The sequence below is a fragment of the Chionomys nivalis genome, chromosome 5 (genome assembly GCF_950005125.1).
Source record: "Chionomys nivalis chromosome 5, mChiNiv1.1, whole genome shotgun sequence".
NCBI lineage: Eukaryota > Metazoa > Chordata > Mammalia > Rodentia > Cricetidae > Chionomys > Chionomys nivalis.
The window spans coordinates 12,226,413-12,240,500 of NC_080090.1; the positions used below are offsets into that span (position 1 = coordinate 12,226,413).

Consider the following 14,088-nt stretch of genomic DNA (forward strand, 5'->3'; position numbering starts at 1 on the left):
CACAGGGGATCTTAGGCCCCTCAGTGGGAATAAAACACAACTCTAAAAGATAAACCAGGGGAGTTGTACTCTCAGTCTATGTTGGAAAGGACCTGGTCCTGTATTAATATGGGGTCCAGGCATGTTTGTGCTTTTTTTCCACAGGAAAACAGAAGAGTGCCAGCCCTGATGACATCATAGCCACTGGTAACCCCCAGAAGAGTAGGAGTGAGAACCCGTGTTCCTGACTTCCTTATGCCATCATGCTGCAGAAAGGAAGGAAGACCGTGGTGATGAATGGTGATCCTAGTTTCTTGGGGGACCTACTGCACAAATTTCTAGACCTCAGTGTGTCCTGTATACTCTGGAGCTGACTCAAGAATGCTGGCTGAATGTCGGCAGTTTATCCGCACTGTATCTTGGGATACAGAACTCATTTTTCCAATATGGTATTCAATCTGCCAATATGGACCTGAGATCTGAGACCTCAAAATTTCCTCTCCAGAAGAAAAGGTCTTGTTAAAGCAATGGAACACTATTGTGGAAGCAAAGAGTGACTGAAGTCCCTCTTCAGAAATGAGGAGGAATGGCACGAAAGTTTTCACTGCTGCTCAGAGACTGGGACAGTTTGAATTTATCTTTGAAACTTAAAAGCAGAAATGCAATGGGAGTATAGGAGAATAAAACGACCCATAGCTCACCCATCACGGAAACCTCTTCTTGTCTTTTTATTAGAACAGATTTCAGAGAATTGTGATTTCACAAATTGTATTCTTATTGTTAATTCCCATACTAGAATTATGGTATTGATCTGCTACTGTTTGTAACTGCTTTAGTTCATTATGAAGATGTTACTGATTAGAAAAAGGTTAGAGCTTGTCTGAGAGAATTATGGCATTGCCAATGAGTCCTTAGATTTCATATGTCTAAAAGGAAAACTTTGGATTTTGATGCAGCTAAAAACTAAAACATCTTGGACCAATGTAAATAGGCAAACCCACCTCTGGTAATCCTCCACTCTTTTATTGTGGCCACAGGAGCAGGTACATTGCAAAGCATTATCTGCTTGCATATGATTGTCTAGTTGTTGGTGAACTCTCTTGACAGAAAGTTGGCTCAGAGAGGCACAGCACCTAGAGATGCATTCTCCCTTATCCCTTTATTTACAGAGGCTAGTAGTCAGTTATGGTTGATACTACCCACATTTTAGACACAATGATGCATGCTCCTCAGGTTTTCACGGCGAATAGATGATAAGATATGGCAAAAATGCCAGCCAGGATCAGATTCACCACCAGTCTTCCTCTCTTCTATTGTTCATGTGCCAGAGGTGCACAGAAATTATAGGGTGGCTTTACTGGTTTATATAATTTAGTTACCTCTGTAGGCACACATATTCTGTGTACTACTAACTACAAAAGCATTGTTTTTGAGTGGAGTCCAAGTCTAATATCTTTCTTTATACCTGTAATGAGCTTTTTATCTTGTAAAAATGCGGTATTTGGTTCATTCATAGCTATATCTGTATACAAACAGAAGTAAAAATCGACAAATATTTAATTAACATGAAGCCAAACACAAACATGTATCATTTTGCTCCTTTGACTGCTTAGATATTGGGATAATACTTAAATCATCAATAGGATAAGGCCCTAAAAGACAAATCCCAAAAACAAAATCAAAGATAGTTGGATGGTTATCAATAATGAAACTGATGTCAGTAAGATTGTTCTCTTCTGGTTATAAAGACAGTAGTTACTATGAGCACTCTGGCAAGCAAATAAACAATGTATTTAAATGTAAAAATAAATATGCATTAACTAATAGCAAAACCTTTTTTCTTATTATGGAGTGGATTTACATCTTCTGCCCAGATTTTGTTCTTAAGTCTCAGAAAGAACCAAATGCGCAGAGAGACCACCTGCACTCAACTGCCTGCACCTGAGGAACAGAACATTCCCACCTTTCTCATTCGAATCAGCATTGCATACTGTAAGAACCCCAGTTACCGCATCCAGGCCATAGTTGGCATTTTGCTTTTGCGTGTTTTGGAGCTGCTTTTCATTGTCAGCTCAAATTTTCTATTTAGATTATGCTAAGACACAGAACCCTAGGTTTTTTGCTAGCCCCATAATGGCTCCCTCAACCAAAATATATCTTTCCTTGTTCTCATCTTTGTCTTTCCTCCATCTCAACTACCCGTTCCCTCAAGTTCTCTTCCCACTCCCTTTATCCCCTCCTCTTTCCCTTCCTTTCTCCCCTCACCCCCATGCTCCCAATTTTGTAAGGCGATCTTGTCTATTTCCCCTTTCCAGGTGGATCTATGTATGTTTCTCTTAGGGTTCACCTTGTTACTTAGTTTCTTTAGGATCATGAACTATAGGCTCAATATCCTTTGCTTTACAGCTAGTATCCACGTATAAGTGAGTGCATACCATGTTCATCTTTCTGGATCTGGGTTACCTTACTCAGGATGGATTTTTCTAGTTTCATCTATTTGCATGCAGACTTCAAAACCTGGCACTAGAGAAATTCCCAGGAATCCACAAGGATGACCCCAGCTAAGACCCAATGCAAAAGATGAGAGGGTGCCTGAACTGGCCTTGCAACTGATGGAAACAGAGGCAGAGAGCAGCAGTGGGGCACTGGGCTGAGCTACCAAAATCCAGTTGAAGAGTGGGAGGAGTGAGAATATGAGCAAAGAGGTCAAGACCATGATGGAGACACCCACTGAAACAGTCTACCTGAGCTAATGGGAGCTCACCAACTCCAGCTGGAAACAGAAGGAACCAGCCTAGGTCCAAACTAGTCCCTCTGAATGTGGGTGATAGTTATATGGCTGAGGCAGACTGCGGGGTCACTGGCAGTGGCACCAGGACTTATCCCTACTGTTTCTTCTGGCTTTTAGGGAACCTGTTCTCTTTAGATGGATACCCTGCTCAGTCTAGTTATAGTAGGGTGGGCCTTGGAACGTCCCCAAAGCAATGTGCCTTACCCTCTCTGAGGAGTGGATGGGAGGGGAAGGAATAGGTGGAGGGGATGGAAGGAGAGGAGGGAGAAGGAACTGGGATTGGTATGTGAAAAAAATAAGGTAGGTCATTGTACATTTAAAAAAAAAAGAAAGAAAGAGAACCCTAGACTATATCTCTCAGTGTGCAACCACAGACGCCTAGAGTTTTAGGCACACATCATTTAACACAACTGTGCCCCATGTTGTCATGGCTTTCTTACCATCCTCCATGGACGCTTCACTGCTGTACCCGTCATACTCCGCAGACAACGGGCTGTATTTCTGCCTTGTTTCCCAGGCGTAGTTCTTTTGTCTAGAATCCACCAATGGCCACCTGGAAGTGTGTGTTCTGGATAAGGCCTCGTGATATTTACCCAACGCTTCATCTTCACTTTCAGAGGATGAACCAGGGTCATCTCTGTCCAAGTAGGAATTATCTATTGGATAACAGTGAGAGGAAATTATAATTTTAATAAATTTATGGCAAATTTATTTAAGACATATATGCATATATACACACAAAACAAACACAAATGCAAATATGTATGTTTGTGTGAGTACACACAGGGTGAAACTAATTAGAACAATCCTTAAAATTACTGAAATTCTTGGTAATCTCTTAAACTGAATTTAAAGTATATTGTAACATTCATGTGTATGTATGTTATGACACAAAATTTCAGTTTTAGAAAATATATTTTTTATGTAAGAATTCCAGATGTTAGACTTTTATGTGTTTATAAGAAATATCACATTGTATATTCTAATTATATAAATAATATCAGTCACAGAGGTTTGTAATATTTTTAGGTATGAAGAAAATTATAGTTGTCATGCTGCACAATTTTGTAAAAGGTCTGCTATATACAAATGAAATCATGAGTGCGGTCATTGCTTATAGACTAGAGTAAAACAATCAATGTCATATGACACATTTCTGGTTTTCATTTGGCCTATATTTTCAGAACTAGTCATGCTTCGTGCTAAGAGGGAACAGAGAAATGGCAGACACTAGTATTACAACTGATACAAGTTTGTGAAGTACGCTGATAACAAAAGGAAACAAAACATATAACCAACAGCCTATCAATGGGCCGTGGTTAGGCAAATGATAGCACAACCATTCAACATACATACTATGATTGCGCAGCCCTTAACATGAGTCAGTAGGCTTATGGTTCACAAGGAAAGAATAGAAGGTACAATATATATTTTTGTTCAATAGATATTATACATACTTCAACCTGCAATCTATAAACATATATATATACATATATATATGGATATACACAAAACTTATAACACTACCAGTGAAAAGTTAAATTACTAGGAAAATTTTACTTAATCATTTTAAGAGTTATAATTTTATAACTCTAAATTTTAAGAGCTATAATGTTTATATTCCCTAAGAAACAGCAGAACAGTTAAGAGTTCATTTCTCATGATGTCTGAATAGATATCACTAAGCTTTTCCAATCCACACTTACAGTGTATAGAGCATTATATAGCTGCTGGTTAATCTGGAACAATGTAGACATTCCAACTTCACCATCATCAAGAATCTGACTAAACAGTGCTACAATAACCAGACCAAGCACTTCTGACACCCAGCTCAGAGTGTGAATGTCTTGTGAAATACCAGAGTAAGACCTAAAGGCAGAGGAATGCTGTGAGCCCCTCATGGATGTACCTTGATGTAGCCCCTTTGCAGTCAAACTTCCTCTATCCCAGAATGCCCTACATGCAACATCAGAGAAATCTTCTTCTCATGCCTGAGTCTCCCTGTGAGCGCCTGCAACACTGTTCCAGGAACACAGCAATGCAGCTACATGAAGGCTAACCTACAGGCCAAAACACCTGCAATCTGTCCACAGGACTATTTGTTCAGGACTCATCTTTGGGATATTTGAGAGCCTTTGGTTTCTTGAGATGCCAGAGTGCTCCTCAATTAAAAACAAAGCAAAACAAACAAAAATATTTGCATGCTACTGTAATTGTATTTATTCGTGGGAGCATCCTATTGTCACCTTCTAAACAATTCATTATTTTATTTCTTCATAAGTAATGATGCTGCCAGAATGAAAGAAGGCACCAACGCCCAGTGAATCACAGCTGCTAGGAAAATGGACTCTACAGAGAACACAACTTCACAAACATTTCTTGGTAACTAGTCTAGCAGTCTAGGGTCAGTTTCTCTACAATGAACACATCTTCACAAACATTTCTTGGTAACTAGTCCAGCAGTCTAGGGTCAGTTTCTCTACAATGAACACAACTTCACAAACATTTCTTGGTAACTAGTCCAGCAGTCTAGGGTCAGTTTCTCCTATGCTATTAAAAACCTATTATTGTTTTATATACAACAAACCCCTCCTACAGAGGAGGCACATAGCAGAACTGAAAAGTCTTCCATTAGTTTCATGATGTCTCAAGCTTTGATATCTTATGAGAATCTAAATTTATAGAAAAACTACACGAACATATTCTATAAACAAAAGCCAGTATTTGGGGCCTTCCGATCAGATCAGAAGTACAGAGGTGACGAAGGAGTACTAGAAGCAATTATCAGAACGTGTGCACTGCAAAGATGTTCTGAAAACTGCCACAAATATTATAGCTGAACATTGTAAATACTCATTCAGAATCTTAATTCTATATAAAAAACTCATGAATAATAATGTATTGCTCATGCACAGTCATTATGAACTAGAGCCATCTAACGAAAGATATACGGCAAAGCTAAATGAAAAAGACATATCCAGAAGCATACTATTTAACAATTATAGGAGCTATTGGTTTCAAGAAACATATAAAATATTTTACATATATCCTCACTGGGGTAGCTTTGAAAATGTTATATAACTAACTAAAGACTTAGTTATAAAAGTAAAACAATAATTTAAATATATGAGTTTCATACCAAATAAGTTCTAATTAAAGTCTGCATAAATTTTCTAGTATTAAAATAAATTGTAGTTAAAATTAGGAAATGGGTGGGGTGGTTCACTGCTGTAATCTCAGTAAATGGAGGCTCAGGAAGGAACATCTCAGGTTCGAGGCCACCCTGGGTTATAAAGTGAGTTTCAGGCCAACTGGAGCTGCACAGTGAAACTCTGCTCACAAGAATACAAAGAAGAAAAAGAAATATCAGGGCTGCTGGAAATTGCTTAGATAGTGTAGGGATCGTATACCTGGTGGTATAAAATAACATGAATTACCTAAAAATGACTGAAAAAATCTAAATGTCTCTAAAAATATCTGCAAGTAAAAAGATCAAAGAAAAAATTAAATTAGATATACAGACATGGAAAGGAAAGCTGAGAAATTTAAATGTTTTTCTAGTTTAAAAAATCAAGAGAAAATTTAATCACTCAAACCAGCATTAGGAGACCTCACCTTTTTCTGGTAATATCTTAGAATATTTGCCAACTTTATTCTCTGCTGTTCCTCTCTTAGCAGAATTAGCTTCATTTTTCTTTGTTTTTATATTTCCTTTCACTTTGTAGTACTTTGTTGGATTTATTTTTTCTTTGATTTTCACGGGAAACTTGATTTTACAATTTGTTGATGGAGCTGGATGTGTGTATTCCTTCACAATGGATTTCTGTGTCCTGTGTCTGATGTTTCTCATGTTATCTTCTGGAGAACATTTGTTTCCTGAATACTCATTCCCTTCGAATCCATCATGTTTATCATGTTTTTTAGCTTTTTTTAAATGATCAGAACGCTCTGAATCTGTAAGATGTCTATTTTCAGCGAAGCTCCCCGACTGCCCATGCTCTCTGCTCACGGCCGCACGCTGCAGTCTGGCTTTGGAGTCACCCGTAGCCTCTTGCCCACTGGTGTCCAGCTTCCCTGTCACTTCGAGATAACTTACCTCCTCAAAACCACGCCTACCACTCCTGGAGCTTCCTCCTCCAGCTATCTCTCCTTTGTCAGGACGTTCCAGTTCATGACAACTGGGTACAGCCACCATTTTCTGCTTGGCAGCTGATATCCCATCATTCAAGAAGCCTTGCAAAGCAGAACCACCTGCACCATCTCCAGTTGCTTTGTGTTCTGAAGGTGTCCACTGCCCATCACGAACATAAAATTCCTGTTCATACATTTCTTGTTCTTGCTTTTGAGGAGCTGAGATGTCACAACAGGAGCTTTGCTTGGCTCCGTGCTCTCTGTCAGACTGTGTTTTCTGACCAGCACTGCTTTTGGAGCTATCCCACGGTACTGCACTTCTGGCTTTAGAAGACCCTGCAGCCTCTTCTGCTGTGCAGCTTTCCTCCTCTGGGTAAAAGCCATGCATCATACTTGCTACCTGCCCAGCGACTGAGTCACTTAATGCACAGCTGACTTCCCCAACCGCAGTGCTCAAGTCTTCCACAGCACTACTGATTGTGTCTACCAGGGAGGACACTGAAGGCAGATTCTGCTGAAAACTTTTGAAAAATGCCATTTTCCAGTTGTTTGTTCCTAAAAGGTATGATAATGGAACTTTCTCTTCTTAATATATCAACTACTTTGGAATGTAAACTTAATATTTACACGAATGTTGCTATCATTAGAGTGATATAAGTTATTTTGCACTGTGTCTTTGAATCGGTTTGTAAATACAATGTGTACTGGAAGAAATACGTTGAAGTAAAGACTCCTCCGGAAAAAATAAAAATCAAATCACTTGGTTTAAGTGTAATGACATCTTTTCCCACTCCAAAGCTATCAAAACAGCAGCAAGACATTATTTTTTCCCTCAAATACTATTGGATATTTAGTCTATACCTGAAAGAAGAAGTATAAAAAGGATTTTTATTATGTGCCTTCTTTAAGAAGAGTCAGTGTAATAAGGGAATAACCCCATTAACAGACTATCAATATTTCATCACTTTTTAAAGATTTATTTACTTATTATGCATACAGTATTCTGCCTGCATGTATGCCTGCACACCAGAAGAGGACACCAGATCTTATTATAGATGGTTGTGAGCCACCATGTGGTTGCTGGGAATTGAACTCAGGACCTCTGGAAGAGTAATCAATGCTCTTAACTGCTGAGCCACCTCTCCAGCCCAGACTATCAATATTTCAAGTTAAGAACTGTACTTAGAGGAAAATATCAAAACAGCTTTGCAAAGAACCGGAGAGAAGAGGTGAGAGCATCTGCTGAATGGGACTTCCAAGAACTGTAATGGACACATTTAGCCTTATTTGATGTACGGTACCTTTAAAAGGGAAAGCTCTTTTTACTTTAGCAAGCAGAGAAAAACAATAGGATATCGCTGAGACCTGAGCACACTACTTGTACAGTGACAGTAGGGGCTGTTTAACATTTTCACTCTCCCTTGCTTGCAAATAAAACTTGGGGCTTCCCAGAGGTGAGAGACAGACCTGATAGGGGGCGGCCACCAGAATCAAGTTGAGTCCTAATGGCCCTGTATGACATGTATACAGCAATCTCACTCTTCTCTACAAATCTTTCTTTTGGTTTAAAAAATTCTTAAAAAAAAACTTTAAAATGTTACTTATATTCACAAATAATAACCTTATTGCTAGTACTTTTTTTTTTTATAATCCATAGAGGCTGAAAATGTACCTCACCAACAAAGTACAAGCATAATATATGTAAAGGCCTGGGTTCAGTTCCCAGCAAAAACCTTTTAACTCAAAACAAAAAGAAAAGTAAGCTGGTAAAAGATAATTTTCTCAGTTTACTATCTAATACAGTACATATTAATAGATGTAACTTACACCAACAAAAGTTCTTTGGAATTTGAAGACAAAAGAAAATCCAGGGAAGCTGAACCAGAGAATTACAGAAAGCTGATAGGGGCTTGGTGGAGAAGGAGGGAGGGAGGAAGACATAGAGAAAGGAGGGAGGGAAGTACAGTAGGAGGGAGAGACAGACAGGAAGATGAGAAACAGAGAGATGGAGACAGACAGACAAACACGCACGCGCAGAGACAGAGAGACACAAACATACAGACACATGCAGAGAGGGAGGGAGGGAGGGAGGGAGGGAGGGAGGGAGGGAGGGAGGGAGGGAGGGAGGGAAGAAGAGAGGGAGGGAGGGAAGAAGAGAGGGAGGGAGGGAAGAAGAGAGGGAAGAAGGGAGGGAAGAAGGGAGGGAGGGAGGAAGACAGAGAGATTTTTAAGCAGTTCATTCACACAAATGAGTGGTTTACAGGGCTGGGGTGGAATATGAGAAACACAAAACCAACTCAGAACCATATGAGGCACACAGTTTCTAACACAGAAACCAAAATGCAGCTCAGGTTATCAGAGGAGAAAAGCGTTCTCCAGCATTTGTGCACTCCACTCTCATTCTTCAGACTCTCCAGTTACCACCCTGGTTTATCATTCTCAACTTCCTCCACTATCATTTTCATCAGTCATATTTGAAACAACAAATAAAAAGCTCTTGTAATAGTATTTGTAAAGTGTCTCTAAAATGGGAACATACAGTACTACAGTCCTCAAGCTCCCTGGAATCCAGCTCAACACTACAGCATAGTCCTCCTCTGAGCAACAGCATCTTTCCTCGGCTGAGAATGAAGACTGTTAGACAAAGCCTACTGGCGGGCAACACTGGTCATGTGCACAGTGGGCCACGTTTTTATTCTTAAAGCATTATCTACTCATGGGATAAACTCAAAACCACGCCTTCTAGATGAAAGGTGAAAACATCATTCCGCAGTAACAGACAGCTACCTTTATACAGTGGCTTATCACTCTGTAGGCAAGAGACCTAAACATAAAGCTACCTAACAGATATTTCATCCTTACAAAGTGGAGGTTCAAATGCTACGTTCATCATGTACCAAGCCAACCTTCTCAGAGAAGCTGTTAAAGCAAGGGACAGCACAGATAAGTGCTGATGTGATTACTTACACATTTTATCTTGTGAATTCTTCTGTGTGCTGTATCCTGGGTCAAGGTCTGGAAAACCTCCAACATTTTCAAAACAGAACTTCTTATTAATATAGAGAAAAAGGAGCAGCATCAAGACAATAAACACCCCAATCGCTGACAAAAATCCAACTGCCTCTGGAGAGACTAGAGAAAAGAAAGTCATAGCAGTCAGCATCTGTTTTCTCTAAGCTGCAAACAAGAAGGAAATTCCTAATATACACTAGATAGAGTGTCATCTAATTCCAATTACTTTTAAACTATCATAATTTAAAATACTTTGTAAGAAAACCCACAAATTTTAAAAATATTTTTTCAATATATTCAACAGCATTCATTCAAAAATTTTCAAAATGTTTCTAAATAAATACATTGAAAGAATTTTAAAAGAAAAACAGTCTAAAACATAGGTAGTTAACAAATTTTAAATCCATGAAGAAAACATATGTAGTTAATAACTTTTAAAACCATGAAGAGTGTTATAAAAATTTTAGCACTGAATTAAAAAATACTTTTCATCTATAAAAATAATTAAACTCATGACAGCATATACTATTATTATCGCTCAAGACTTTGCTGGACCTTTCTAATTAAACACTGGATTCCCTAATCTGGCATTTATATTCCAGCCTCTCCTCCCAGCACACACCTCAGTCAAATGGGTCTAGTCTGCTGCCTCATGATACACATACAATTTTGGTTTGGCTTGTCCTCTCCCTTATGCCTGGAATGCTCATCTCATCTCTCATAACATTCCACTGAACTATCTGCCATACACCTTAGCTTGCACATAGCTTCTGTTTTCTACGCATATGATGGAGGCAGCAAGAACCCAGCATCACATAGACTATGACTGGAAAAGGACAGGATCTCCACTTAGGAACACCAAGATCCAGCACTGGAGGGTCAAATGTGCTTTTCTGGAAGCTATGGCTTCCAAGACCACATCTTATGAACTAACAGGACTTAGACCAGTTAAGCAGCATGAGACTTTTGTTATGATAAGCTGTCAGACTATACAGAATTTAGTAGTATCAAGAGAATTTATGACAGTACCCAGGAGACTTGAACTCCCACTTCAGCAACCTCACTGTCATTTTATAGCCCCATTGCCCAACACAGTACCACTCATCTGGAGTTAGACAAAAATCATGTTTTTCCAAGTCTAGTATCACACAAGTATGAGAAGATGGATCTTAAATCGCAAATACCCCCTGTGAAACATGACCTACTTGCCCTCCACTGCATGGTAGGATCTACCATGCGATCTCCCCCAAGATCTTTAAGCAGAGCTTGTTTGTTTAAAATGAGGTCACTAACAGATGAGTGACTGGTGCTTTATCTGTCAGCTTTTCATTATTCATGCAAGTCAGGCATAACATAAGTGGAACAGAGTATGACATTACAGTCTTCTCACAGCTGGGTCAGCAGTGTTGCAGACGGGACATTGGACAGGAGAGGCAGGGGAAGTGGAGGGTCTGGCAGCAGCAAGTCCATACAGTGTCTACCCTGTGACTAACTCAGACTTCACAAAGATCCAGTGACCATCACCACCATAACCTCATCTGTGTATGTGCCACATGCCCAGCCAGAACCCAAGGCTGCTAGAAGCTGTGCTTTCTACTGTGATCATGCTGTCTCTCCTGTCTCTCAACTCCTCCTCAATCTTTCCTATCCCCTGTCCCCACCTTACTCCTATATTACTCTTTATCTTCCTCCTTCCACTCTGTGAAATTCAACCTCGTGGGAAATTCAAGTCTAAACAAGAAAGCATAACGAAAAGCAGTGAGCTCCCTTGTAGAGACAGGAATGTAAGCTGTCGGGGTGGCCAGAAGAGCCCTTGAGTAAAGGTGAAAAGACTACTAACTCTTTAGGTGAAAATGGCAGGTGGTCTAGCACGGCCACAGATACAACATTCCATAGCCTCTGAAGAGCAACAGTCATGGCTGCTGCACTTACCTCTCCGTCCTCACGTGCCTACCAGCACCAGGCAGCTGACAGCGCATGTGTGTGTGAACGGAGGAATGAGTGAATGGATGGTAAGCAAATGAGAGAACATGTGCTTTGGGAAGATCCAAAAGTATGAGAATCAAAAGTAAAGAAGAAAGCAAGCTGCAAACTGTCAAACAGTCTTGGATATCACCCTGAAGATTTTGAACTTGGAGAACAACAGGGTTATAACATGAATGTCTTGAAAAATTACACTGTTAAAATTAAGAAAAATGGAACAAGGTAGGGAAGGAATAGTTGCAAGATTATGATGAGCCCTTAATTAAGAAGTAACACCAGTAGCAGAAAAAAGGGATGAATTGTACTTTTTTTCAAAGAAAATAAGTAATGACCCAATCAACAGAATATAGAAGATGATGAAGAGCTGAGGATAACTCTAATTCCAAACAGAACGGTCAGGTAGAAGCAGTGTCATTAACCAAAATGAAAACTATGAGAGGGAAGGCATTTGGTTTAACAGCATGGGGGAAAGAGGCGTGTAGACGAAGCTCTTTTAGGGGATGCTGGATATGGTGTTGACATGGTATATTACAAACATCAGACGAGCACTGCAGAGCAGAATGTGAGCAGGCTATCCATGTGAATGTAAGGTTGGTTATAAAAGACCTGGGGCCCCCATTTCTTCCGCTTATGCCATAAGAAAGCATTCAGTCACAAAGTAAAACTAAGCAAACAAACTTAGGTGTGAGGTCTTCTTACTGGTTAATCTACTCATTAAAAATTTATTGATAAATACATGCTATATTTTTTGAGAATTAAAAAAATACTTTTTTTCCAATAGGAAAAGGAAAAATAGGCCTGCTACAAATATGTTACTCATACAACCCTGATGTTATCCATTACTTGATTAAATGCACATTTTCCCACACAGAAAATACATAGTCATAATTTAAAATTGTAATGTGGCTGTAAAAAAATAAGTAACATTTCTTAATATAGCAAATATTATAAATCTTCAGATTTCTATTTTGTCATTATATCAAGGCCAAAATATTTATTATTTTAAATAAACAGTAATAGTTCTGAGTATATCAATATTTGCTAAATCTCACTTAAGCATAGAACTGCAACAGGAAATGATACACTGAAATCAGACTACAGGCATGAACATTGTACATAGTCAATAAAGAATAAATTATACTTAGATCTATAAGATTAGAATTTCTCCCTAAAATCTTATACTATAAATCTGCTTGTAGACATTCTGCATATTTCTAAGAATAGGGTTAATATATGCACAGATATATCCTTTTCAAGGCTTCTAGATCATCAAAGGCAAGTAAACCTATTAAAAATGCCTATTGGGAGCCAGGCAGTGGTGGTGCATGCCTTTAATCCCAGCACTTGGGAGGCAGAGGCAGGCAGATACCTGTGAGTTCAAGGCCAGCCTGGTCAGTTCCAGGACAGGCTCTAAAGCTACAGAGAAACCCTGTCTTGAAACACACACACCCCAAAATTAAATAAAAAAAAGCCTGTTAGAAGTTGGAGAGATGACTTAACGGGTAAGATCACAGGCTGCTCTTCCAGAGGACCCAGGTTCAGTTCCCAGCACCCACATAGTGGCTCACAACTGTTTGCAACTCCAGTTCATAAAGATCCAATACCTTTTTTCTAGCCTCCATGAACACTGCACGGACAAAATGGATAAAATTGTGCATATGGTACACAGACATACCTATGGGTGAAACACCTATAAACATAAAATAAATAAATAAAAATATTTTAAATTCCTGTGGCAGGACTCATGAAAGAGTTCAGTCAATAAGCCTGCTAGGCAAGCATGAACACCTGAGTTCAACCCCCAACACCCACATAAAAGGCTGGACATGTGATGTGGGAGGTCCTTCTGTATATGTGTTGCTTTTATTGGTTGATAAAGAAAGCTGTTTTGACCAATGACTGAGCAGAGTAAAATAGCCAAGCAGGAAATCCGACACACACACACACACATACACACACACACACACACACACACACACACACACACACACACACACATATATATATATATAGAGAGAGAGAGAGAGAGAGGGAAGGAGGGAGGGAGGGAGAGTAGGTGGAGTCAAGGAGATGCTGGGCAGCCGGGAAACTAAAGCACAGCTGACGTTTACAGACATATTGTATCCCCGGTGTCGGTAAGGGAAAGACAGGAGGATCCCTGGTACCTGCTAGCTGCTCCACCTACAAACCAT

The 14,088-nt window shown here is 39.4% G+C and overlaps 1 protein-coding gene across 8 annotated transcripts in view; it reads right to left on the reverse strand.

The window, feature by feature from the left end:
* Window positions 1-14,088, reverse strand: part of Syt14 (synaptotagmin 14) — a 161,531-nt gene that overhangs the window by 94,443 nt on the left and 53,000 nt on the right. For 6 of the 8 annotated variants that reach the window (XM_057770599.1, XM_057770598.1, XM_057770597.1 and 3 more), the window contains 2 exons: window positions 9,869-10,033; window positions 3,211-3,426 (listed from right to left, as the gene is read on the reverse strand). In XM_057770599.1, the coding sequence (XP_057626582.1) occupies window positions 3,211-3,426; window positions 9,869-9,980 (328 nt within the window). In that variant the 5' untranslated portion in view covers window positions 9,981-10,033. Of the gene's footprint in view, window positions 1-3,210; window positions 3,427-6,385; window positions 7,440-9,868; window positions 10,034-10,578; window positions 10,677-14,088 lie in introns of those variants that run through there. The other 2 variants (XM_057770603.1, XM_057770596.1) reach the window with 2 other exon arrangements.